Source organism: Elephas maximus, chromosome 15 (genome assembly GCF_024166365.1).
Source record: "Elephas maximus indicus isolate mEleMax1 chromosome 15, mEleMax1 primary haplotype, whole genome shotgun sequence".
Lineage (NCBI taxonomy): Eukaryota > Metazoa > Chordata > Mammalia > Proboscidea > Elephantidae > Elephas > Elephas maximus.
The window spans coordinates 29,827,239-29,853,044 of record NC_064833.1 but is presented as its reverse complement, the minus strand read 5'-3'; the positions used below and the strand labels follow the sequence as shown (position 1 = coordinate 29,853,044).

At 33.7% G+C, this 25,806-nt stretch overlaps 1 protein-coding gene across 3 annotated transcripts in view; it reads right to left on the bottom strand.

Annotated features, from left to right (window-relative positions):
• CSMD3 (CUB and Sushi multiple domains 3) overlaps positions 1–25,806 on the bottom strand; it is a 1,374,620-nt gene that overhangs the window by 463,373 nt on the left and 885,441 nt on the right. For all 3 annotated transcript variants that reach the window (XM_049854130.1, XM_049854131.1, XM_049854132.1), the window contains 4 exons: positions 21,182–21,320; positions 13,266–13,453; positions 5,499–5,687; positions 1,545–1,661 (listed from right to left, as the gene is read on the bottom strand). In XM_049854130.1, coding sequence (XP_049710087.1) covers positions 1,545–1,661; positions 5,499–5,687; positions 13,266–13,453; positions 21,182–21,320 — 633 coding nt within the window. The remainder of the gene's footprint in view (positions 1–1,544; positions 1,662–5,498; positions 5,688–13,265; positions 13,454–21,181; positions 21,321–25,806) is intronic.

Genomic DNA, 25,806 nt, shown 5'->3' with positions numbered 1-25,806 from the left:
AACCACTGGGCAGAGATGGCACAGAGAGGCACGTATTTAGGAAACCAGAAAAGAAGGAAAGTAGAGAGAGACAAGAAACCAAAAAATGAAGAAAAACAAAAAGGAAAAAAAGAAAGAGAAAAAAAAAGCCCCCCAGGGATACCACTGGCATGGCTGCACAGACTTGGGAAAAGCAGTTCCCCAGCAGAGTGGTGCTTCAAAGCCTGTCAAGAAGCAGCGATGTTACCAGGAGTCAGGTGTTCAAGAGAAAGGAACAGAAAAAGGTGAGAGAGAGAAAGAAGAAACCAAAAGTAGCCAAAAAAGCAACAGCCATATCAAAAAAATGCCACTGGAGGAGCTGGCCGGTGTAGGCCGGGCAAATCCAAGCAGCACATAGCCGGTGCCTCCCTAGCAGAGCGACAGTGGCCCCCCGGGAAGCTGCAGAGGCCAAGAACGAAGAAGGGTGGGGAGTAGGGGGGTGGGGGGTGAGGGGTAGGACTGCATGTATGGCTGGTTACTGGGTGCTCTGTCTCCTGCTGGGAGCTCCATGACGCTGACTTCCTGTACTCTCTGTCCACCGATCTCAGTGGCTGAGAAATCTAAGATGGTGAATCTGAGTGTCCTAGCTGATGGGGGCTTTCATTCTGTATCTCTCCTTGCTCTCTGTTCTCTGTCGGTTTCTTATTCCATTTGGTGCCTGGTTAAGTTCTTTATCTCTTCATTTGACACTCAGAGTTCTGGGATTGACGTTTGTCACTGTTTTAGTTTTTCAGGTCTTTGCTATGGAGGGATGGAGTGGTGCTTATTTCTATCGTGCCATGTTGGCTCCGCCTCCTCCGGGTAAATAATTTTAATCTATTTTTGTTTTGATCTATCAGGATGGCCATTTTCCCATTAAGTTGTTACCGTGATCAATTCCATTGCTAATTTAGCAGTTTGGATGCATTGCATGAATTAATGTGTTTAGCACCGCAGGACTTTTTATCTGTTTGATCAAGGGATCAAGGGATATTTACTAACATCTACTGAATGCAGACTGCAATTTTACACTCCAGTTCTGTGAAATACATCTGCAGTTCTGTATTAGGGAATTAGAGACACAAGTATTTCTTAGAGGGGTTATAAATTTATATAAGGAATAAATTGTAATAAACATAAGCATTTTTAAAACAAGTACACTGTCTTTTAAAATTGGCTCAGCATTTCATATCACCTTTTTAGTCCCCTTTGAACTTGTGAAATGGATCTCTTAACACAAAGCCAGAGACAAAAGCCACCCTGTTTGATGTTTCGTTGATATGAAAATTCCAAATAACATTATTTTAATATATAAAAAAATAAATATCTTTTATAGAACCATTTTTCTAAAAACATGAACATATAATACTACTACAGAAAAGTAAATAATCCTCTGCAGCATTTACTCAAATTTTGTTTATGGCACATTTTAGTAATGATCTGTTTTTGTTCACGCAAAATGACATTGTAAAGAACATAATGAAATAGAAATAGATGAAATGAAAATTCAGAAGATAGTCCAATTATCATTGCCTGTGGCATATTACCTTTTCCATGGGTTACGTCAACAGTCCATGTACAATTCAGAGAATTTGGATAAAATTCAGGGTAGCCAGGTGATAAGATTGTTCCACTAGGGCCTCTAACATCTCCTCCACATAATGCTGAAAATACAAAGAGATGGTCATGTGATCATTCCCAGTTTAGAGAGGCAGAGCCTGAACAAATCTCTTATCTCCTCTCTTGAAATAGGATGAGTTCAATTTCTTTGTGCCTGTGCTACTTCCTGGCAATGACAGGAGTGTGTAAAGACCTCTTCCAACACTAGGAAATCATTTTTTTTCATTGCAACACCAGAGAAGAAAAAGGTATTTAATAGCCTCTTAGAATTCATACTGGTTCAACTTTCCACATTTGAATTTGAAGTATGTACTTATACATTTCTAATTATCAGCAAAATTTGCATCAATTTGGTGTGATTTAAACATGAGTAGTTAATTGTTTAGCAGCCCCTCTTATTAATATTAGGAAAATAAATTGTTAATTATAGGTTCCTAAAGGGTTTTTTTTTCTTCTAAAGGGTTATGTCTTATACTTCATAGGCTTCCTTTTTAAAAATTGAAGCTAAGTTGTAAAGTTGTGAATGCTGCTTCTGCACTCTGCAATTCTTTGGGAATTACCATGAATTAAAACAGGAGATATAGATTTGTAAGTAGATACCCCAAGATAATACAAATAAATAAATGTTTATGAACTGCAATCGAATTCATTAAAATTTAATTCAATTTTCACAAATCACAGTTTAGAATATCTTTTACCACATTCGACAAACATCAGTGCTTAGAGCATGTCAGAAAATGTTATCACTATGAAAAATTAGAGGAGACCAAGTAAAACTTTATATTCTAATGGAAGCAGATGTTCACTCCTTATTTTATTCCCTTTGGAGAGCCCAGCCCTCTTGGATATGAGCAAGGGCAGGAGGAAACATGAAGGCAACACGTCACCTTGTCTGCCTTGATCCTTGCCCAGCTTACTGAGGAAACCAGAAAAGTCAGTTTTGTCCCTGTCTCATCCATGATTTCTTCCAAGTAGCAATGCTGACTAGGAAAAGAAGTGAGATAACCTGACTGCTATTCTACACTGACCTTACTATAAGTAATATGTCTGCAGTTCCTAGAAGTAGTTAAGCTGATAGGCTTGGAGTTATTTATAAAAAAAAAAGAAAGAATAAAAACACACATCCCTTTATTACATATTTTATTCCATCCAAGTTCTTAACCTGTATCTCTTTTGGAATTGTCTTATAGGCTGCCTGCCTTCAAAGTGAGTTTATTCTTCCAATCCCATTTATTACCAAAATATTACCTAGTACGTATGGTTTGGTGAACTGGGCTCCTGTTCAAAGACTTACAGACCTTCGTTGGTAGTATTACTGAAGTTTTCAATTTTCTTTCATTTTTTAAAGCCATATTATGCTTTTAGAATCAATGTAATCACATTACAGTGGTATAATAACATCACAATGATGATCTTGGCTGATAGGTTTTTTTTTTCTCTGATTTTTGCCATATATTATCACTGTTTTGTCAAATAATGACAAGTATCCACGAGTTTTAGAATCATAATGTCTCCTCAAAAGCTAAGCCTGTGCATGTAATTTCCCAGGCCTATAAAATTCCACCTTGCCCTTGGTAGTGATATACACCTAGGCAGTGCTATCCTGTCTATATCTAAAACAGACATCAAATTTTGGGATTCATCAAAATACTCTGAATATTGCAATGGAGTATGGGCATATTCACCTACTACAAATCCCATCACAATTTTTTGTTTGCTTATTTTTAATCAGTAGGTGGTTTTAAGATAGCAAAAGTTGCTGCAAGAAATATTCAAGGAGAGAACTATGGAGTCTAGGAAAAGTAGAGAGCACACCAGTTGTTTTGTCCAAGGAAGACATAATCTAGTCACTCGCCTTTAAAGATTGGCTAGCATTTTGATAAACATAGTTGAGGGAAGGGCTAGGACATTCCAGGAGGAAGGAGCAACATTAATGAAGGCAAAAGACAGAAAGTATATATCCAAAATCACAATATAGTGAATGTTCCCCTAAGGCTGGAATGTATAGTTCATTCACTTCTTTCATTCATTCAACCAATATTTATTGAGCACCTACTATCTGACAGGACCTGTTCTTGACATTAAGGATACAATGGTAAACTGCTTATATTCTGGTAGGAAAGCAGACTACAAACAAATAGTTAAAGATAACATCAGAAATGGCAAATATTATGAAGAAAAATATAAGCTACATGGCCAAACCAAAAAAAAAAAAAAAAAAAAACCATTGCTATCAAGTTGATTCCGACTCATAGTGACCCTATACAGCAGAGTAGAACTACCCCATAGGGTTGCCAAGGAGCAGCTGCTGGGCAGCCAACCGAGCTCTTAACCACTGCACCAGCAGGGTGGAGTTACTATTTTATATAATCAGTGAGATGATGTTTAAGTGACCAGCAAATGAAAGTAGCAGGTTAGTCATGTGACTATATGGGAGAATAATGCTTCAGGAAGAAAGAAGAAAGTGTGGGGGTGAGAGAGTTTAAAGAGGCGTTATATCTCATTTTTGAAAAGCAGCAAGGGAAGGCACATAGCTGGAATGGAGTGGCAGTAATGAAGGGGAGGGTGATGAGAGATGAGGTGTGGGAAGCAGTTAGGACTCAGATCCCCTGGGGCTATTAGGTTCCATATTTGGATTTTATTCTGCTTGTAAGGAAAATGAAAGAATGTTCTGAGAAAGGTTCAGCTAGAAGTTGTAAAAGGATTACTTTGGTTGGTCTGTGGAAAGCAGACTAAAAGGATCAAGAAAGGAAGCAAAGAGACCCACTAAGAAGTGAAGGCTGAAAGATAAGGTATCAGATTTCCTAAATAGTATGAAATGATAACTGAACTATTTCTGACTTGAGGTTCAAGGATCCTTCGTCGATAGTGACAGATGATGAAATTATAAAGAATCAATTTTTATTCATAAACCTAGGTACACAGAAAACAATTGAATTCAAAGAACTCCTTTTATATGACATAATTGAGAGCAGAAAAGAGTAACGTCCTTTACTACATGAACTACATTCCAAGTATTTCAGAGTATCCATAAACTATTTAAACAGCTATATTTGTTTTTTATAGAAAACCCTTAAAATAAATATATGTCATCACTGAAGAAAGAAAAACAAGTCTAGGATTGTGCTTGCATTTTAAAGAATTTTATTATTGTGGAAAATGTAGGTGGGAGGCAGTGTAATAGTGGACGTGTGCATAGGCCTTGAAAAAGAAGAAGTATAGAAGCTGGAAATAGTGCTACACATAGAAATTAAAGCCAAAAATTAAATTACACATAGTTTTTTTTTTTTTTTTTTTACATTATGTGTGCTTTAAGGAGTAAGTAGGAAAGTACATTCCGATCTTAGGGGAACTACTTTCTATGTGTTTCCCAGAAAATAAATCCTTTCTGATTTATTCTCCTTGAAACAAAGAAGCAGCAACGACATTAGTATAAAATTTATTATAACCAGGAACCACAGGCAGTCTGGATAAACTGCCATGGTGTTTTATAGCTAAGGAGAAATTTGGGGGGACAGATTCATCTGCCATTTGGAATAGTCGATGATGCCTTCCAGGGGAGGAGGCAAATGCCCCATTACTTCAGTGCATCCATCTCAGACCAATTTGGCATTTTAATACAATCCTGTCAAAGGGTTCAATTATACAATATGTATTTAAAATGGCTATATCAGTATATTTAAAGAATACATTTATCATTGTTATCATCAATGCTCTTTATTTTATTATTGGTTTGATAACATAAAGTTGTCAAAATTCAAGGTATTGTTCAAAAAGTATGAAACATTTATAGTTACATTGAACTTCATTTTATAAAGACTATGCCAATTTCATTTTTTGTTTATAAATCAGCATGTTTTGCATACTGAATGAATTCTTACCATCACAAGTTGGAAGTGGGTGACTCCACCAGTGGTTTTTTTCACAAAGAAGAGGCTCTTCATGGCTCAGTCTATATCCTGGGTCACAACTAAATGAAACAGTAGAACCGATGGAGAAATCCTGACCATAACGACGGCCATGTACTGGTATGCCAGGGTCTAAGCAAGAATACGTGTTCACTGTAACACCTGGGAAACAAAGGAAATACAACACAGAGATTGAGGACAATCAGATTTGCTGAAAAGGGTTCCTATTTCTTAAAATGATTGCTCGTGATGATTTAGCAATCGTTTGTATGCTTGTAGTATTGTTTTTAAAAAATCAGCAATACATTTAAAATTTTTTTTTGACATTTTCTACCAACAAGCATCAAATTCAGCCATTTAATTATATAAGACCTGATAAAAATGTATAATTATCTAACATATTTTGTATTCTTAGCTTTTATTTTTAAGATTATTTTAAACAAAGTAATGAATATTATTATGCTCCAGGCATATTTATAAATATTTTATAAACTTGGCCTCACTTAGACACTAAAAGGATGCCTAACTGAAATTCATTTTATCATTAAAATTCTATTTTATTGTTTAGGAAACACTTGATTCCTTAGCTATAACAAATATTATACTCAAAGTAAAATAATTTATGTGTAATAGTATTCAACATTACACTGGGTTTGGTTTTTTTTTTTTTTTTGGAGTATTCAACATTATACTTAATACTTACAATGTGTTTAAAATTTTTAAACAATTTTTAAATTAGAAGTTTATAATTTAAAAAATATATATTTAAAAAACTTAAAGTATATTTCAGTACCTCTTTTTTTTTTTTTTCTAATTACACCAGTACTTTTCTAAGTAAAACAACCTAATTGCTCTGGCAACTACTTGTATGAGTTTTCAATAGTCTGTAGTGTACTTTGATTTTTCTTAGTGATAATCTTCTCTGTGACTTACAATCAATAGCATTCCCCCTAATAGTATGACCATGCTTTTTCCCTAAGGTATAGTTTTGCAAACTTGGCACTACTGGAATTTCAGACTAGCTAATTCTTCGTTGGGGGGAACTGTCCTGTACATTGTAGAATGTTTAGCTGTATCCTGGCTTCTACCCACTAGATGCCAGTAGCAGTCTCTAGTGTGACAACGAAAAACATCTATAGGTATTTGCCAAAGTTCCTCTCTGTTGCAAAATTGCCCCAGTTATGTACTGATACACATATAAGGTGAGAACCACTGATATAAGGTATAATAAATAATTATCTTATTTTTCCTAAATAGAAGATTTAAATAATGAATAAACTATATTTCAAAAATATAGTAATTGGTATCTTCAAAGTTGTATAATTATATTAAAAACACATTCATATGAGAAAACATTTTATTCATACCAGCTACCTAATTTCAAAAAGAAGCTAAACAAAATACTAAAAATATAGTTTTATATATCCAGGCAGTCCCCAGGTTAGAATTGACCCAGTTATAGACAATTCATACTTACCATTTAATATTATGTAAATCTGTCCTCACTTTGAAACCACTAAACCAGCCTCTACTCCCAACAAATTCTTCATCACAGTCACCTGCACTCACCGCACCTGCAGCTTTTAAATCACTGAAAAGGCTTCAAGCCTCTTCTCGCACTAAACCCAAAACCAAAGCCATTGTCATCAGTCAATTCCAACCCATAGCGAACTAAACAAATAAACAAAAAAGCCTTTTGCCATAGAGTTGATTCCGACTCATAGCAACCCTATAGGACAGAGTAGAACTGCCCCACAGAGTTTCCAAGGAGCACCTGGTGGATTTGAACTGCCGACCTTTTGGCTAGCAGCCATAGCTCTTAACTGCTGTGCCTCCAGTGTTTCCTAGTGAACTAAAGTGAGGCTAAATAAGAACTGCATGCACCTGCTCTGACTTACCTACAAATTCAACTTAAATACATGTATAGGAATGAATCTCATTCATAACCTGGGGACTGCTTGTACTTAAAATATACAATCTGCTTCTTTAAAATTAAACATCATTTTTTTTTCAGTATTTTGTTCAGCTTTTTTTTTTTAATTGGGTAACTAACACAAATAAATATTTTCTCATGTGTTATATATATATATACATAATAAACATTTATATATATACACATTTTATATATATATAGCATTTGGAGCCCTGGTGGCACAGTAGTTAAGAGCTGGGCTGCAAACCAAAAGACAGTTCAAATCCACCAGCTGCTCCTTGGAAACCCTATGGGACAGATCTGTTCTATCTCGATGGCAGTGGGTTATACAGCATTTGGTTTCATTTAAATGTTGCTGCTTTGGGTGAGAAAGAAAAATATAAGAGAACATTTCATCTTCATCCCAGCTACCTTTTCCTGCAAGATTCCTCTTCTCAGTCAATGTGACCATTAGTTTTTGGCACCCAATGCTTTGAACCCTCATCTGTCTTTGACTCCCTGTCATTCTTTTTTTCTCTGCAAAATATATTTGAAATCTACACTTTGTATAGTAAAGCATAATGTCATTTACTACTTCCCTTACATTATTTATGGCCTTCATCACTTCAAGTCTATAAAACAATAATTCCTGCATTTTCTTTCCATATTTTTCATCTCTAATCTATAGCAACCCAAGTGCTCTCTAGAAGCAAGGATGGCAAGACTATGTCTCCCATACTTTGGACATATTATCAGGAGGGATCAGTCTGTGGAGAAAGACATCATGCTTGGTAAAATAGAGGGTCAGCAAAAAAGAGGAGGACCCTCAAAGAGATGGTTTGACACAGCGGGTGCAACAATGGGCTCAAACATAGCAACAATTGTGAGGATGGAGCAGGACTGGGCAGTGTTTCCTTCTGTTGTACACAAGGTTACTATCAATTGGAACTGACTTGACAGCACCTAACAACAACAATCTATTCTATACACAGTTGTTGCCATATAAATCCATAAAGCATGTTACTTCATTGCTTATATATGATACCAAGTTCAATGTTATCACCTTTAAATTTAAGACTACCAAATTGGACCCTACTATTCTTAATTAACCATTACCTCCAATGTTCACTCTTTATTCCAGTCAAGTAAGTCTCCTCACTACCCCTTTAATGCATTATTCTAATTACAAGTTTTATGCCGCTGTGTACATTGATTTCTTTCTCTTTACAAATACCCTCAGTTGCCATCTTAACCTATGCAATCATCTCTATTTTCACGAACAAGCTCAGACCCTTCTCCTTCAAGTCTTGGTCTTCTTCAAATGTTCCAGCTCTCATATAACTTTTCTTTAGCCAAAACTCTTAATAGTGTAGTGAAATCTTATGCAATAAAGGAAATAGGGGTTTGAAGAAGTCATATGCAATGTTACTTATGGTCAAAGCAAAATCATGAAAATTTCATTACCCAAAAATGTTTTTAATGGTTTTTGTATTACTCAGAATAAAGGTCAGTGAATAATTCAGGGTTAATAATTTCATTTGCCCTTTTCTCCTGAACTGAAAAATGACACAAAATAATGCATTTCTCCAGTTTCTCTCACCATGCTGTGTAGATTCAGCAATCACAGAATAAGTTCTAAAGACATATTTCCTAATTGATTGACAAGCAAATAACTTATGACAATAAAAATGTAGCAATGTTGAGAAAATGTGAAAGATTGGGGTAGCCAAATATCAATATGATTTATCAACAAAAATTTGTTATTAAAAATTACCATGTAATTGGTAATTAAGTAGTGTCACAAGATTCTTAAATTTTGACAGTGTACAAAATTTTCAAAAGTCCACATTAGCATTCTATCACATGGCATGACCATTTTCTCATTAATTTCTAGAGCGGTTTTTTTTCAAAAAATGTAATGTCAAAATAAGCTTTCTGCTTATTTACTCATTCCATTAATAAAAATATTTGAACATTTTAAGTTTTGATCTCTCTAGCCCTACTCCATGTATACTGACTTTAAGTATAACAACTACTCTTTAAGCTGTACTTTCCTTTAGATGTCAACCATTTCCCATAATTGGAAAAGAGAATTGTATCTATACATGTATAAGAAAAAATATATCTTTGGAGATGGGCATTTGCATCTAAGATTTGGTTTTGTATCCATTTATAATTTTAATGTTTTATATAATATTTAGATATCTAAGAAGATTTCAAACAATACCACATAATTTACAGAGTGATCGTTCTTAAAGAAAAAAAAAAAAAAACTATACCAAAACAAAAAAAAGGTTTATTTTCTTAAATTCTACACTATATTGTTGTTGTTGCTATTTTTAATATGTTTTGAAAATTAATAATAATATTATAGTAGACTCTTTGCAATCTCCCTATTTTCAGAGAAATGGAAACCAAACCAAACCTGTTGCTGTGGGGTCCATTCCTACTCATAGCAGCCCTATAAGACAGAGTAGAACTGCCCCCATAAGGTTTCCAAGGAGTGGTTGCTGAATTTGAACTGTCAACCTTTTCGTTGGCAGCCAAGCTCTTAACCACTGAGCCATCAGGGCCCCAGAGGAATGGATAGTAGGGTTAAAAATTGCCCTGGGAAGGGGAATAAAATGGTAACTTGGAGTACAAGCAATGGTAGTGTTGCAAGAAGCCCTTCCCATAGCATTTTCATTGGAGACAGATTTTTTTTTCTTCTCATGTATATAGTTAAAAAAAAAAAAAAAATTAAATGTGAAGTACATCTTTAATGTTTTAATACGTAACTACTAATTTTTAGGTTTGTGAGTGGCTCATTTAAAAAGACATTTTTGTTCAGGCAAAGAGAGACCAATTATTGTGACTTGGATGACTGCAAACTTTTAAGACCCCAGGAACTACACAATCAGCTAAGAAGAAGAATTAGGAATAAGAGGAGGAGATACAACATGTGACTAATTGCCCCCATAAGCAACTGCCACCTTTGCCATGAGGCCAGAATTAGATGGTGCCCAGCTACCATTCCTGAACATTTTGATCAAAGATTCAATAAAAGAATGCAGATCGAAAGAGGGGAAATGAAGAACAGAATTTCAAATTCTCATGGACTCCAGACTTCCTGAAGTCATGGAGGTGGGGTAAACCCTTGAAACTATCGCCCTGAGATAATTTTTAAAACTTAAACCAAAAATATCCTCTGAAGTCTTCTTAAAACCAAACAATAATTTAGCTTGACTAGTAAAAAATATCTTCCTTGAGGATTGTGCTCTTTTAAGAACTATCTGTACGTGATCAAATTGACGATAGCAACTCACAAGATTAGACAGGAATCTTAGGGTGCAATGAGTTTATTTTAATAGAGGAGAAACAACTCAGAAAAGGAGAGTGAGAATGGTTACATAACTCAAAAAACACAATCAATGTCACTAAATTGTACGTGTAGAAATTATTGAATTAGTGTACTTTTGCTTTGTATATTCTCAACAAGAACAAAACAAAATAATAATAAAAAAGAGAGTTCAGTTACCATCTGCTTAGAAAATTTACTAAGAGACTATTGGCAGAAAAGATTTTTGTTTTGTTTGTTTCCCTGATAAGAAAAGATTGGAGATTATTTCACAATAGTAAATAACTCACAAGATTCATAGAATAAAAATGAGATAAATAGATCTCTTGTAAACTAATTTAAATACAAAGTTACTGCCTCCTGGTCAGATGTGAGCAAAAGCAGTATCAAGTGTGTCTCTGATCAACACCAGGCTCTCTTAGTTCTTAAGTTTCACTTGTGGTTTTAGACACTAGTCCTCTATGATAACTTCGAGTATGTCGACAAGGTGACAAACTTGCTTACTAAAGGTATCCGTTTGAGCTGGATTTCTCATTTGATTAGTTTTTGTTGGAAAAAAAACCTAAGAGCTGCCATTTATTGAGAGATTATTGCACATCAATCTTTATGCTGACACTTTGTGCGCATGACTTCACTTAAAACAATAGCCCTGTGTCTGGCACATGATAGAGATCACAGGCCCTGAATGGAGTTGAATTGAATGTGATTTACTGGGCATAGAGCACATCAGTGAACTATACCACATTTGTACTGTACTGATATAAATTAACTGTTAATAAAAGTTCTAAAAATTAATTTTGAGATAGATTTCAAAAAATGACTCACTGTGACTCAGCTTTAACACATATATGTTCAACTAAAGATATCAATTAAGGTCTTCTAGGTTAGTTTTTTAGTTCATATGAATTACCAAGTATGTACAAATCTGCTTGTTGAGTTTTACAATATTTTGGAAGTACACTTCCTTGTCACAGTGCGCCAAACAAGGAAAAATGATGCAATTAAACAGTATTGTGGATAAGAATATTGAAAAAAAAAATGAATATATATTGAATACTGTTATAAAAATCCATAAGTATATTAAACATGTTTACTGATAAGAAACACTCAATAGAGAATATAAGACAGTAAATTTCAAATCCAGAAATATCTTCTTCTGTGTTTGGGGGCAGTGAGAATAAAAGATGGAATATATGAGAAATAATATACCCACTTCCTACTTATCAACATGGTTAGGTTCCAAAGACCAGATCATTATGTGAAAATCGGCATTATGCGAAAATGGAGGATAACCACATCAGATCACAAACTGGAGCGTGACTACATCATCACATAACTGTCAAATTACATCATTACAAAATTGTAAAACCACTGAGAATTATGACCCAGCCAAGTTGACACATAACTATAACCACCACAGCCAGCGTTACTCTTGACTCACTCCTCAGCATTCTTTATTACCAGGCATATACCATTAATGTGTAAAATAGTCGGTTGGTAGATTTTTAACTATTGTCTTAAATACAAAATGTTGGATATTGAAATGGTTGATAGATGAGGAGTATGCGTATAGTATCTATATATCTGTACTTGATATAAAGATAAATTTCTGGCAATAATCCTCTGCTGTTTGCTTCTACATTCATTCACAAAAATTGTTTTTCATCAAAGGTACATGTCAATGCATTTCCAGATGAAAATGTATTCATACGTGAGTTTCTATAGGTATGTACGCACTCATACATAATATGGAGTATATCCACACACATATAAATATATAAGATGGTTATAAAAAAAATAAAAATGGATGGTTATAAAAGCTTTGATTGTATGTATATATCAGCATCAATTAACACTTTTTTATGAATTTGAAATATTTTATACTTTTTAAAGAAAATATGACCTTTTACATGAGATTATTATAAGCTGATTCCAACATTGTGATTTACAGCTTGCTTTAATCGTCTTTGACCAGTTTTGCTAACCAGATTTGACTATATATGTATTTTTTCTCTGTAATGTTAATGAATTTTTAAGTGTTTATTCAAAATAATGCAATTGAATATTTTAAATGGAAAGTGTTTTTAATTTGATGAGTAGAATATAAAGTGATTGAATTTATGAAATAAATACTAAAATAATATGTCATTGTTCATATTTAAGTCTTTGACATTTACTGCCTATCGTCTATTTCTTAGAGCCGTACACAAATAATGAGTATATGAACTCATTTTTAAGAACTGTTATTTGATACCACTGACATTTTGGTATTATTTCCTTTTATAATGGTATTACGTAGATGTTGGAAAATCTATGCAGAATTTAATAGAGCACACACCTTTCAAACCATTAGTAGTCTAATACATCAAGGAAAGCTTTGATGATTTCTTTGAAAAATAAAACTACTAGTTCTTTTATTGATATGATGGTAATATCAAATATAGGGAAAAGAACAGATGGGGGATATCAAAGAAAATTTGGCATTACTTACTTTCATAATGAATCTTGAAACCATTATTAGAACGGCTGTTGTCTGTTGTAAATAGAAGGTATATAAAATTACTGCTACTAAATAAAAACTGGGGCACTTGTGTGCCATTGTAAGATCCAAGCAAGGGTGACAGAAGGTTTGGCCCGTCATGAACTTCCAGAACATCATAATTCAGTTCAGTCTGAAATCTGAGATTCAGAGACACGTGAAAATAGATTTATTAGTATAACACTGTACAAGAAAGTCATGCTTTAAATTGCTACTTGTATTACCACCTAAATTTTTACCATTTTACTTTATATTTTTTTCTTTAATTTATCTAATATCCATGATATCATTTAATACCCCACCATTTGTGAATACCAAACTTATAAGCTCTTATTCCTGTGGAAAATTATTATTTAAAGCTATGTGTATGTACTCGTTTCTCGTAAAAAAGACTTCTTCCAAATGTTCCAGATTATCCTTCCTAAATAAATAGGCTTCTCATTAAGCCAAACATATTTTTGGAGTCACCAATTTTTTTTTTCACACTTTCATTTTTTATGGAAAACTGTGATTTACACATATATTTTATTCAAATAACCAGGATCTCATCTTAAAAAAACAAACAAACTATATTTCAATTCTGATTTCTGTTTTTTATAAGGTTTATTTTTTGACGATACCCAAGATAGGCCATTAAAAATTTACATAGTTTGTATTTAAAAACAGAAATTTTAATTATAAGTGGGTAATAATGACATATCATTAATTTTACTGAGTGCCTGAAGCTCTGCTAAATGCCTTATATATATTAGTTAATTTAATCTTTACACTAACCCTACAACATAGGTCCTATTACATTAACCACTTTGCAGATGAGAAAGCTGATGCCTGCAGAACTTAAATAGTATTATATTTTCTTAAATGACGGAGCCAGATCTTAAACTCAAGTCTCGCTGACGGTTAACACTATGCTGTGGTGACTGATGTCATTGTTACAATTTTTGGTTGTTATTACTGCTGTTAAGAAGCCCTGGTGGAGCAATGGTTAAGTGCTCAGTTGCTAACTGAATGGTAGGTAGTTCAAATCCACCAGTGGCTCCACAGGAAAAAAGGCCTGAAATTCTCTTCCTGTAAATATTACAACCTAGGAAAGTCTATGGGACAGTTCTACTCTGTCCTATAGTGTGACTATGAGTCAGAACTGACTCGATGGCACACAACAACAACACAACATTGCTGCTGCTGTTTTCTATTTTTTTTAAATACAATTATTTCATAAAATGCAATCATCACAGCTACTTTTAATGTAGACAACATATATATTGATAAACAGCATTTTGTATTCTTTCCTTATACTTTAAGGTTATACTGAATTCTGAGTCTGGATTAGAGATTTTAGCTGTGGGGAAAAAATAACCGGGCATCTTATTCCCTTGCCCAGAAAGATCCTAAACCTGGGAAATTCTTCTCCTAATTTCACCAAGATTTTGCCACATATCTTTCAGTTTTCAGCTTAAATATTTCCACAGGAAGACCTTCCCTGACTTCACAGTAGAGGTTAGTTTCACTACTATATTGCCATGATTTACTTTGCCCTTTGTGACACTGAACACAGTTGTGTTCACTTATTTGACAATTGTCTTCCCAAAGAGTCTATAAGCTGCACGAAGTAGTGTAATAACTGTTTTGTCAATGCTTTGCATATAATAGGCTTTCAATAAATATCAATTTGATAAATAAAAGAATGAATATATTTTAAGACAAAAATATCTTCCTTTTCTCTAGGGTAATTAAAAACTTTAAAAAAGAGCACCCAGTATATTTGGATGCTTCAAAGTTAATAATGCATTTTCACCCCTTTAAAAGGCATCTTCCAATTTGATTTTTAGTATTTTATTTCTTAAGCTGTCTCCAGTATACTTTTAAAAAATAATTTTCAGTTGGAATATCCATACATTTTCAGTCACTCTTATCATCACAACTATCAGTCTTTTCCAGTATATGATACAAGCTTAAACCACATTATTCCTAAAAAAAAAAACACAAAAAATAACTAACAAAAAAACCCCACAAAACAAGTAAAACTGAAAACCCGATCAAAATGAATAGCTAGAACTAATTGGATGGATAATAAATCAAATAAGAAACTCTATTTTATTATAAACTCTGTGATATAATTACCAACATGACATATAGTAGTCAAAATTAAAGGTATATATAGCAGTCAAAATTAAATGTATATTTTATTATCATTTAATTAGTACAATTGAAATGTTTTTAAATTTGTTAAACCTGTTATATTCGCTAAGCAACTTACTTATTAAATTCTTTTTATAAGTTTAGCTTACTTCTAGCTTTGCAACCTAGAATATATTGCATTTGCCTAAAGTAACTTGTACAACAATATAATGTAGAGGTGGAAATATATAGGAACACATTATGTCCTTTAAATAATGAGGCAGTTATCCATTGTGAGTCCATTATTTGGTTACTTTGTTATCAGTCTATTCTGAATTTTGAAATTGGAGTTTTACTTTGATAGCTAGTCATCTGATAACAAACAAATTACAATGCACAGAGGAGTTATAGATTACTTTGAATTGAAACATAAAGAAACTTAATTCTTAATAGAATAACAGCCTTAATTGTTGATATAGAGAACATTGTTCAGTGGGAGTGAATTTAAAAAGAAAATCATCACAGATTTGCAGTTAAGAACTATAAAAATATAATAACAAGGAAACTGGGAGAGGGTTACACAATAATTTGAATGTCTTTCATTTTGTGTTTTAAGATAGCTGTATAAATTTCTCATGAATTGTCTCAGCCTAGTGTTCATTTGTTCATGACATTCAATGTACTGGCTGTGATAAATGAACTTTGTAGAACCACTAGATGATATCATAAATGAAATAGGATCTAATTTGATTAAATTTTTGTTTTCTTTTTAAAAACATTCTTGGTGTAATCCAAACCTGTTCTGAAACCAAATTTAGTCTTCATCAATTAAAAACAAAAACAACAACAACATGTTCTCTGGAAGAACTGATACTGTTAGACAGAGTTTAAGGAGTTGAGGATGGAAAAAGGAATAGGAAGACAAGCTTAGGATGCTTGAAAATACTGAGTTAGATATTGAGAAAATTTAGGAATTACGAGGAAAAAACAAAAAAATTCTTCCGTAGATCTGAGAATAAGACTTGTTAAATGTTTGGGTATGTTAAGGGGAGTTAAATGATTAAAAAAATCACAAGTGTTCATTGGTGTTGTCATTATTCTTATTTTGTTTTGCATTTAATAGGAAGTTGTATTTAATAAAATTTCATTGATTTAAGCTGCTATAGGGAACAATATCAAGAAATCAACTAATGGCTAATATATTTGTTGAATATATGTTAATTATAATAATGTTATATTTACTTTTTCTGTAATCGTAATTAATTGCTACATTTGAGAATATAGAAGTAAAGCACAAAATTGCTATGCCACCATTTCTAATTATATTCTCCTGTTTAAAAAAAATAATAATTTTAAACCTAGTTAGTAGAAATTCTTCATGAGTAGTGGGAAGTAAGTGGGGTAATTCTGTAATAAGGTTAATTAATTATTTGGAACCAAATTACACAAAAATATTCTCAGAATGAGACAAAGTACTAAAGAGTCAGGAACCAGTGTCCCTATGAGTGCTCAGCTTGAAATCAGAAGGGAATTAGTTTTTTTTTTTTAAAGAAAAAACCTACGTATTAGGTACTTCACAGATAATACCTTTGTCTTAAAACAACCTCAAGAGGAAAACAAAACACCAAGACATTATTATATAAAGTTCTTGGTTAAACATATATAGGTAGAACCATATAGATCTGATTTTAAAGTGACTATTTTATAACCCTACCCCAAATTTTTCACTTATTTTTTAACTTGAAGTACCTTGCTCATCCTTTTGCTACTGAGCTACTCCTGACCTATTTAAGATGTCGATTATCTTAAAGGAACCAGTTTTCTCACAAAACACATGAAATATGGAGCACTATAAAGTAAAATCTCACATCTTTAATGTGTCTATAAGGGAAAAAAGGGAAGAAACTAATTTTTTTTTCCTTTGAATAGCTCTAACTCAAGAATTTATTGAGACAGAGTGTGTGTGTGTGTGTGTGTGTGAGATAGGCAGATGAGATGGAAGACTCAAGCCCCAAAATAAACAATTCAGTTTAGAACATTTGAAATGATTTGGTACCTTATTTCAGCCATCTAAATTATGACTCAAAATAAATATATTGATATATTGTGCCCTGTTTATTCTAAAATAGTGAAAATACAATCAATAAAGTCTTAAAGTATTCTCACGCCTAATTTTTCTACTGTTGGGGCTAATTAATAAGGAATAATTGAAAAATGACTGGTATCATGAAGGTGAGGAATTTATGAGGTGTGTAATTTACTCGAGTGGGTAATTTAGGGATTAAGGAAAGCAGCACAGCTGACAAGTCCTGCTCAGTGATACTCGAGGAGGGGAGCCGAAACCTTTGGACAGCAGAAATGATTCCTCCCTTCCAAGCCTGTTCCGGTTCACCTACAGGACTGTTTACTGTTCCTGTGCAGAAGCCCTAGCATTAAAAATCACTCTTCAATCTGATTTCCTTCCTTCCAGCCGAAATTAAAAGATTTGGGTCTTAGTAAACAGATAAGAGAATAAGAAAGTGGCAGGGTAAAACATGCTAAGTAATTACAAAGAAATTAGATTTTTGTCTATTTGAATAGTATGAAATCTTATAAAATGTCTGGAAATATTTTCACCAGGAAGGTAAATTTAGGATGCTCTAACTTATAATATAAACTGTATACTGCAAATTAATTTCACTTTGGAGAATCCTAAAGTTGTCTATAAAAAATAGGCATGCACCACGCAAAGCAGCACAGAGGCTCATGTAACTGTTCAGAGAGATAGGACATGCAAGATAGGAACTTTGGACAGAGAAAAACATGCCTTCAAACAAAAGCCCCAAATGAAAAGTTACAGTATGAACGCCCTGAATTGTAGGCATTGGTTTGCAATCAAACTACTTCTCCAGTGGGCAACTCTGGGTAGCCTACTTTTGGGCTGAAAGATATGACATGTTTATTTATTTATTTCAAGATGATTAATGATTCTCAATAGCAAACCAGGAGATGCTTTTCAACACAAATATACACTTTGTGTCAATAAAGAAAAAGCTAATTTGTCATTAATATTATCCCAGGCTTATATAGCATTTGAATATTGAATGCAAGCGTATCAAAAAATGTTATTTTAAAAATTGACTGCAATCTGAGTCAGCTGAAGGGGAGGGTTAAATCTTTTTAAGAGAGCACTGTAGTTTTATTTAAAAAACCAAAACCAAAACCATTGCCATCGAATCAATTCTGACTCATAGCAACCCTAGAGGACAGAGTAGAACTGCCTATAGAGTTTCCAAGGAGCGCCTGGTGGATTTGAACTGCTGAGCTTTTGGTTAGCAGCCATAGTTCTTAACCACTACACCAACAGGGTTTCCTTCTTTTTTTTCTTAGGGGAGAAAATGTAATTAGCATGCTTGGAAAGAAGGGCAAGATCCATCCCTACCCCTACCTCCTGGATGAAGATTAGAGATGGAAATGGGTTTGGGATGAAAGGGGGCCAGAAAAATACAGGCAATTGTTCCTGTGATAGAGATTGCCCAGAAATTTTATGACAGTGAAGGCTTGTTCAATCTTAAATTATTCTGAACTGTGCAATAATCCCCTTTGGTTATCTCTGGTATAACTGTTTTATGAGAATAAAGGGAAGGATAAAACTGAGTAAGGAGCAGAGTAATGTTGAGAGACAGTAGGAAAGTCAATATTTCACAGAAGGGTAATCTTGGGAACAGGAATTCAGAGCTGGAAGTGAACAAAATTACCCTCAAGAATTCTCTAAAAATTTAGAAAGGGTCTAGATGGCCCACTGTATGTGGGATAGGGCTCCAGCCTTTTTATGTGAATATTGAAGGATAATAACTCTTGATAGCTATCTGGGTGATAGATTATGAACTATACAAATATAACAACTCAATTTCAACAATCTTCATATTGTAACTCCTGATACAAAATTTATGTTTAGCTAAAACAGGAAATATAAAAATCATGTACTTAAATCTACATGTATGCATTTAATTAAAATACGAGTTTAATTATGATAGATTGACAAATATATTAATCCTTTAAATGTGATCCTCTAAATTTACCAAATAAATATATGGACTAAATATATGTATTGTCACATTAAAAAAAAATTATTTAACAATATAATCAATAATATTATGCCATACTATGTATTCCCATCTAAATGGTTTTTTTGTGCAATAAAGTAGGGTTGGGAAATCTGAATTACATATGGAACAATTTTATCTGATGAAATAAAATTTGCTAATGAGTTAATAAGATGTTGTTCAAGCTTCTTTTGAATTGTTACAGCAGTGCAGGCTATTTCAACCACTGAATGGAAGATATGGTTGTACTAACACAACAACAATAAAAACCTACCAAGTTATTAAATAAAAACTCTTTATACACATGTAGCTCATAGTAATGTAGGGCAATCCCATTTGAAATGTTTAATATTTTACATAGAATAGAGTATGTTTGTGTGTGTGTGTGCTAATTTCAGGAGTAGCACAGACAAATGAATTCATTGAAGAACCTCTTGAATTACGGAAGTATTAAATTGGTGTCTGATATACCAGGGACCTTTTCTATCATAGTCCTGTAGGTTGATCTAAAATTCAACGCTCAGGTCATAATCAAGATACTCTGCTGTATTTACAAGTTTACCATGTGGAGACAATGTTTAAGAGTCTATTTTTGTTGTTGTTATTATCTGTTTGCTTGTTTAATATAAGGGGTGGGGAGACGAACGAAGGCAACAAAAATTGGGAAAATGTTTATCATGTAAACCTGTTGCTGTTGAGTTGATTCTGACTCACAGCAACCCTATAAGGACAGAGTAAAACTGCCCCCATAGGGCTTCCAAGGAACAGCTGGTGGATTCAAATTGCAGGCCATTTGATTGGCAGCTATAGCACTTAATCACTATGCCACCAGGGCTCCTTTTCATCATATACCAAAAAAACCCAAAAAACAAACCCATTGGTGTCAAGTCAATTCTGACTCATAGTGACCCTACAGAACTGAGTAGAACTGCCCCATAGAGTTTCCAAGGAGCACCTGGTAGATTTGAACTGCCGACCTTTGGTTAGAAGCTATATCTCTTAACCACTACACCACCAGGGTTTCCTTTCATCGTAAAGCTCCTTCTATTTTGATCCGAATAGTGATTCAATTACAGATCAGAATCTTTGTTCTTTTAACTTTTTAATTGCCAATATTATAATCTTTGAAGAAATAGATTATTTAAATCAATAATATTATTTTTTTCCAGAAAAAAAAAGTCAACTGGCTAATGGTTAATATAGGCTGTCTTGACGAAGTCATTTTTTTTAAAGGACTTGTAAGTTTAGGTACATGGGTCATTTGCATAAGTATCCTAGCCTGAATATAATGTTGATTTGATTGTGTTTACAGCACCTTTGCCTCTTGAAACCTCACAAAGCAAAACTCACAGGCCCTTCAAAATATAGGACAACTAAATTCATTGAGCTAAAGGTCATATGTTCATATCTCAGTGTTGTGCATATGTATAAAGTAAAAAGGTCGATCTTGCATATCTCAGTAGTACTGATGCAGCATTAAACAAAGAAAAAAAATTAACATGAAAACAGGCTGAAAGGTTAAAAGGGGGCAAACCATCTGAAATATTCAAGCCACACAATTGATTATTAAAATTAAATTGTACATTGATTTTTGTAAATAAAATGGAAAAAGTCAACTATTCTTTTAATCTTTTTGCAAAGTGGTAGAAAAATATTTGCAGAGACCTTTCAAATGTAATTTTGATAGAGTGTCCAGGTTCAGCTTCAATCACCCACTCACAATTCAAGGAGTCTTTATAGTACCCTGGCCATCCTGGTGAGAGAATCACTCCACTGGGAGCTGAAAAATGGCCACCACATGGAGCTGAAAAAATGAAATCAGAGAACAAGTGAGAATGGAGCTACTAAAATATGTCACAGAAATTATTCTCAGTATAACTATAAAGGTTTTAAAAAGTGAATCTCTTCTTATTAAATGCTAGTTAGTATAATTTTTGTAAGTAAAGGTATGTTTAGTCAATTACTTGTTATTAAATAATTCTTTTCCTCAAAAACAGAAGTAACATACTTTTGAAATAGCATATATGTTATAGAGCTATACCCAACATGTTAGATAATAAACTGATCATCCCCAAGTCTCCAAATAATATCTCTTAAATATTTCTTTGTGTTTATAAGTATTTTCATCATTTTCTTTCTCTGCAAGGCTTGAAAAAATATATTTTGTTAGTTTAGGTTTCTATCATTCACTTTCTGATTTATCAAATCCTGCTAATTCATCCTCGACATTGTCTAAAATGTTCAGCTTCCTTTTTCCATAGTCCCTACTACAATTTAGATCACTGAATCAACTTGTTACCTGATTTCCAATCTGCTAATCTCGCTCTTGCTTCAGCCCAGCTGTCAGAATAACATCCTTCAAATTACAGTTTCATCATACCATCTGCTTTCGTAGACATGTATTTTAATCCCTTTTCCTTTTAATGTCCTATTCAAATCTTCAGCTTATCATTTTAAGTATTTCATCTGCTTTTCTCTTAATCTTCACGCACTGTCATTCCAGTAGGTATTAATTGGATCATTTAGTGCACATGACTCATTTTGGAGATGCATAAACTAAATTTATAGAGAGAAACTTGCCAGAATTCACAAGACTTGCATGTATCAACTTTTGTAAAACAGAACCTAAAAACTATTCCTCTTCTATTATGTCATATGTTGGTAAACATCCATCTGGCTACACAAGCCAGGAAGCTAGAAGTAGGTATATTTGATATTTTCCTTAGAAACCCTGGGGGCATAGTTGTTAAGTGCTATGGCTGCTAACCAAAATGTAGGCAGATCAAATCCACCAGGCACTCCTCGGAAACCTTATGTGGCAGTTTTACTCAGTCATATAGGGTCACTATGAGTCAGAGTGTCCTATAGGGTCGCTATGAGTTGGAATCAACTCGATGGCACTGGGTTTATAGTCAGAGACTCAACAGCAACGGGTTTTTTTGTTTGGTTGTTTACTCCCATATCCAGCCCATCGTCAAGCATACTCTTGTTTCTCTATCTCTATGGCTGTCATCTAGGAAACCCTGGTGGCATGGTGGTTAAGAGGTATGGCTGCTAACCAAAAGGTTGGCAGTTCAAATCCACTAGGCGTTCCTTGGAAACACTATGGGGCAGTTCTACTCTGTCCTACAGGGTCGCTATGAGTCCGGATCGACTAGACGACAATGGGTTTGGTTTGATTTTATTGCTGTCATCTGAGTTTAAGTTATCATAACTTCATACCTGGAGTCTAGAAACACCCTCCTGATTTGTTTCTGTATCCACACCAACTATACACTGCTCCAATATCCATGCTATAACCAGACGTCTTTTTAAACTATAAATCTGCTGCTTTCTGTACTGACCGACAAGGCCTTGAATAATCTAGCTTGCCTACTCTGTTAGACCAGACTCTAAATATCCCCTTTCACCAGGCTGTTCAGCTACATTGGCCTGCCCTATGTTTTCAGGAAGTATACAGACACAGACACAGACACACACACGCACACACACACAACAGAATATAGAATATACTAGGTATTTAAAATTTTAAGGAAAGACCAAAAATGATCAAATATTATATACTATAACTTCTTGGGATAACAAATTCTCAACATATTAGAAATTATTTGCAATGACTTACCATTTTATAATTTAATTTTCTTTAAATATTTTTTTTTTTAAACTTTATTCCATTTGCTTATATTGTTCTATCTGTTTCTTCCTGTTTACTTAAGAAGATTTCTAAACGCTGCTGCTCTGGACACTATTTTTGCACTTTTTCAGTCTTCAATTAACTTGAATAACCCAGATAAAATAAGTGTTTAGAAATTGTTCTAGGAATAAAGCTTACTATAAAAGGTCCATTAGAGTAAAATATTTTCTGTGTTAAATTGCCAGATTTTGTTATTTGTAGAGATGGAACATTCAAGTAAAACTAAATTTTCTTCCTTTGGAGAATTTAACTTTGTTTCCTAAAAAGCTTTCAAAGGAGACCATTTTCATGAAGATTATTTACTCCTTCTAGTCATGATGACTCATAATTAGGTTTCCTATAGGGTTATTATGTATTTCAAAAATAAAATGATGTGCATAATAGTCACTTAAATTATCATATTTTAAAAGACAGAGATAAGTATTTTAGTGAGAGAAGGCCCTGGAAATATGGAGAGTTCCTGACAGAAATCCTTAACATGTCATCAACTTCCACTCTTCTAGGAAAGTTTTTGTGCACTTCAGCTTAATCATCTTTAAAAGAGGTAACTAGTGAAAAAACTAACAGTTGATTAGTGGGCCATAAAGGATTAAAAAGTGAAGTACTGAGAGTCATTTTGACTGGTCCCTCAGTCCAAAGTGTGAGGGAGGTAGAGTTAGGAAAGGGCTTTAAAGTGAAGGAGTAACACAGAGATGTCATTACTGTATGTTTCCTGAGAGAACTTTCGTGAATAGTGGTCCTGCTAAAGAGTGGATTTTTTTCCTAGTTAACTTATAGCATTCTCTGAAGTAGCTTCTTTCTCCCACGTATAAGGTTAGAACCCTCCAAAATAATTATTCCAAAAGTATGGAAACTGACTTCACAAGAGGCAGTGAAGCATAAGAGGAGAAAGATATAGGCAGTTCAAGTCAGGCAGAAAAAGACTCATGGTCAAAGTGACTAACAGACACAGGGCAGGAAGACGTGCGTATGGAGAAGCCATGATGTAACAACGGCAAGAGATCATGGAGCTAACAAAATGCCAAAAAAGAAAAGGGAGGTGAAGTGAAGAGAAAACATGCAAGAGGAAAAGAAATAAGGCAGCTGCAGAAATCTATTCAAAGCAAAAAGCAGTATAAAATACAAGACTTTTTTTTTTTTTTTTTAAGTTTTGGAACCAAACCAAAAACCAAACCTGTTGCCATCGAGTTGATTCCAACTCATAACGACCCTATAGGACAGAGTAGAACTGGCCCATAGAGTCTCCAAGGAGCGCCTGGTGGATTTGAACTGCCGACCTTTTGGTTAGCAGCCATAGCACTTAACCACTATGCCACCAGGGTTTCCAAGTTTTGGAACAAAGACCTAATAATACCAGCATAGTATTTGGAACAAATACTAAGTTTGGGACAAATATCCAATAATAATATTAGTAACAAAGATTTAAATTTGTACATAGAACCCAACTGTAATAGGAATAACAGTACAAATAGAAAGGCAGTGATATAGTTCCCCAAACCTTACAATTTTGCCATATCTATGTCTGCCTATTTTATTTAATAATACTTTTTTAAATAGACTAATTTTTATTTTAATTTAAAAATCTTTAGACTTACCTTAAACAAAAATGTTTATAGTTTTGATGTGCTAGTTATATTTTTTCCCAAATATCTGAAAATGTATATGTACCTATTGAAACTTGAGAAATGTTTTCACATTTATTATGTAAAATTTGCTATATGTACCTCCAATAGTAAAGGTTCTACATTTTAGGAAATACTACTTTAAAAGACAGCAGCTATCACCGGTGGAGCAAGGAAAATTTGGAATATATAAAATCCAGAAAGAAGATCATGACCATAAAAATATATTTTCAAAGTCCCATCCAATCATGTATTCATTCATTATTGTGTTCATTCACCTATTCAATCACGTTTTAGTTATTCAAATGCCATGGAGGCATTTGTACTACTTCTGCTAATTATATTTATTGAATGTTTCCTGTGGGTCAGACAATTCTCAGAGAACTCCCCTGGATTATTTTATATAATGTTCAAAATAGCCCACCTAGGTAGGTGTTACTATTATAGATAGATGGATAGATAATTTAAATAATTTACATAGTAGTTAGTAAGGATTTGAACAGAGAGAGCTTCACTCAAGAACCGTCTTTCCAAAGGTCATTAAAATACTCTTCTTCCTCTCCTTGGAGTGCTCATCATGTAAAACACAGAAACATAAATAAAAAATAATGTCATAAGTTCTGTAACAAAGAGATGTCTACAGCACAAAGAGGCTGGAAAAGAGAGTGAATAAAAGTTTGTGGCAGAGGTAATTTTTGAGTGTTCAGGGACAAGTCAGAGGTCACCAGGAGAAAAAGAGAGGGAGGAAATTGTAAATACAAGCAACAGCTTGTGTGAAGGTGTGGAGGGTTGAGCTTGCCCAATGTTTTTGAGTAATGTCTGTACCTTTTTTTGGGAGAATCAAGAAGTGATAGGAAATGAAGGAGGAAGAGTTGGAAAAGGATCTAGTGTACTATACTAAGAAAAATGTACCATAGGCAATTGACAAATTGTAGACAAAGAATTCATGGTAAGATTTTCATTTAACAGAAGTT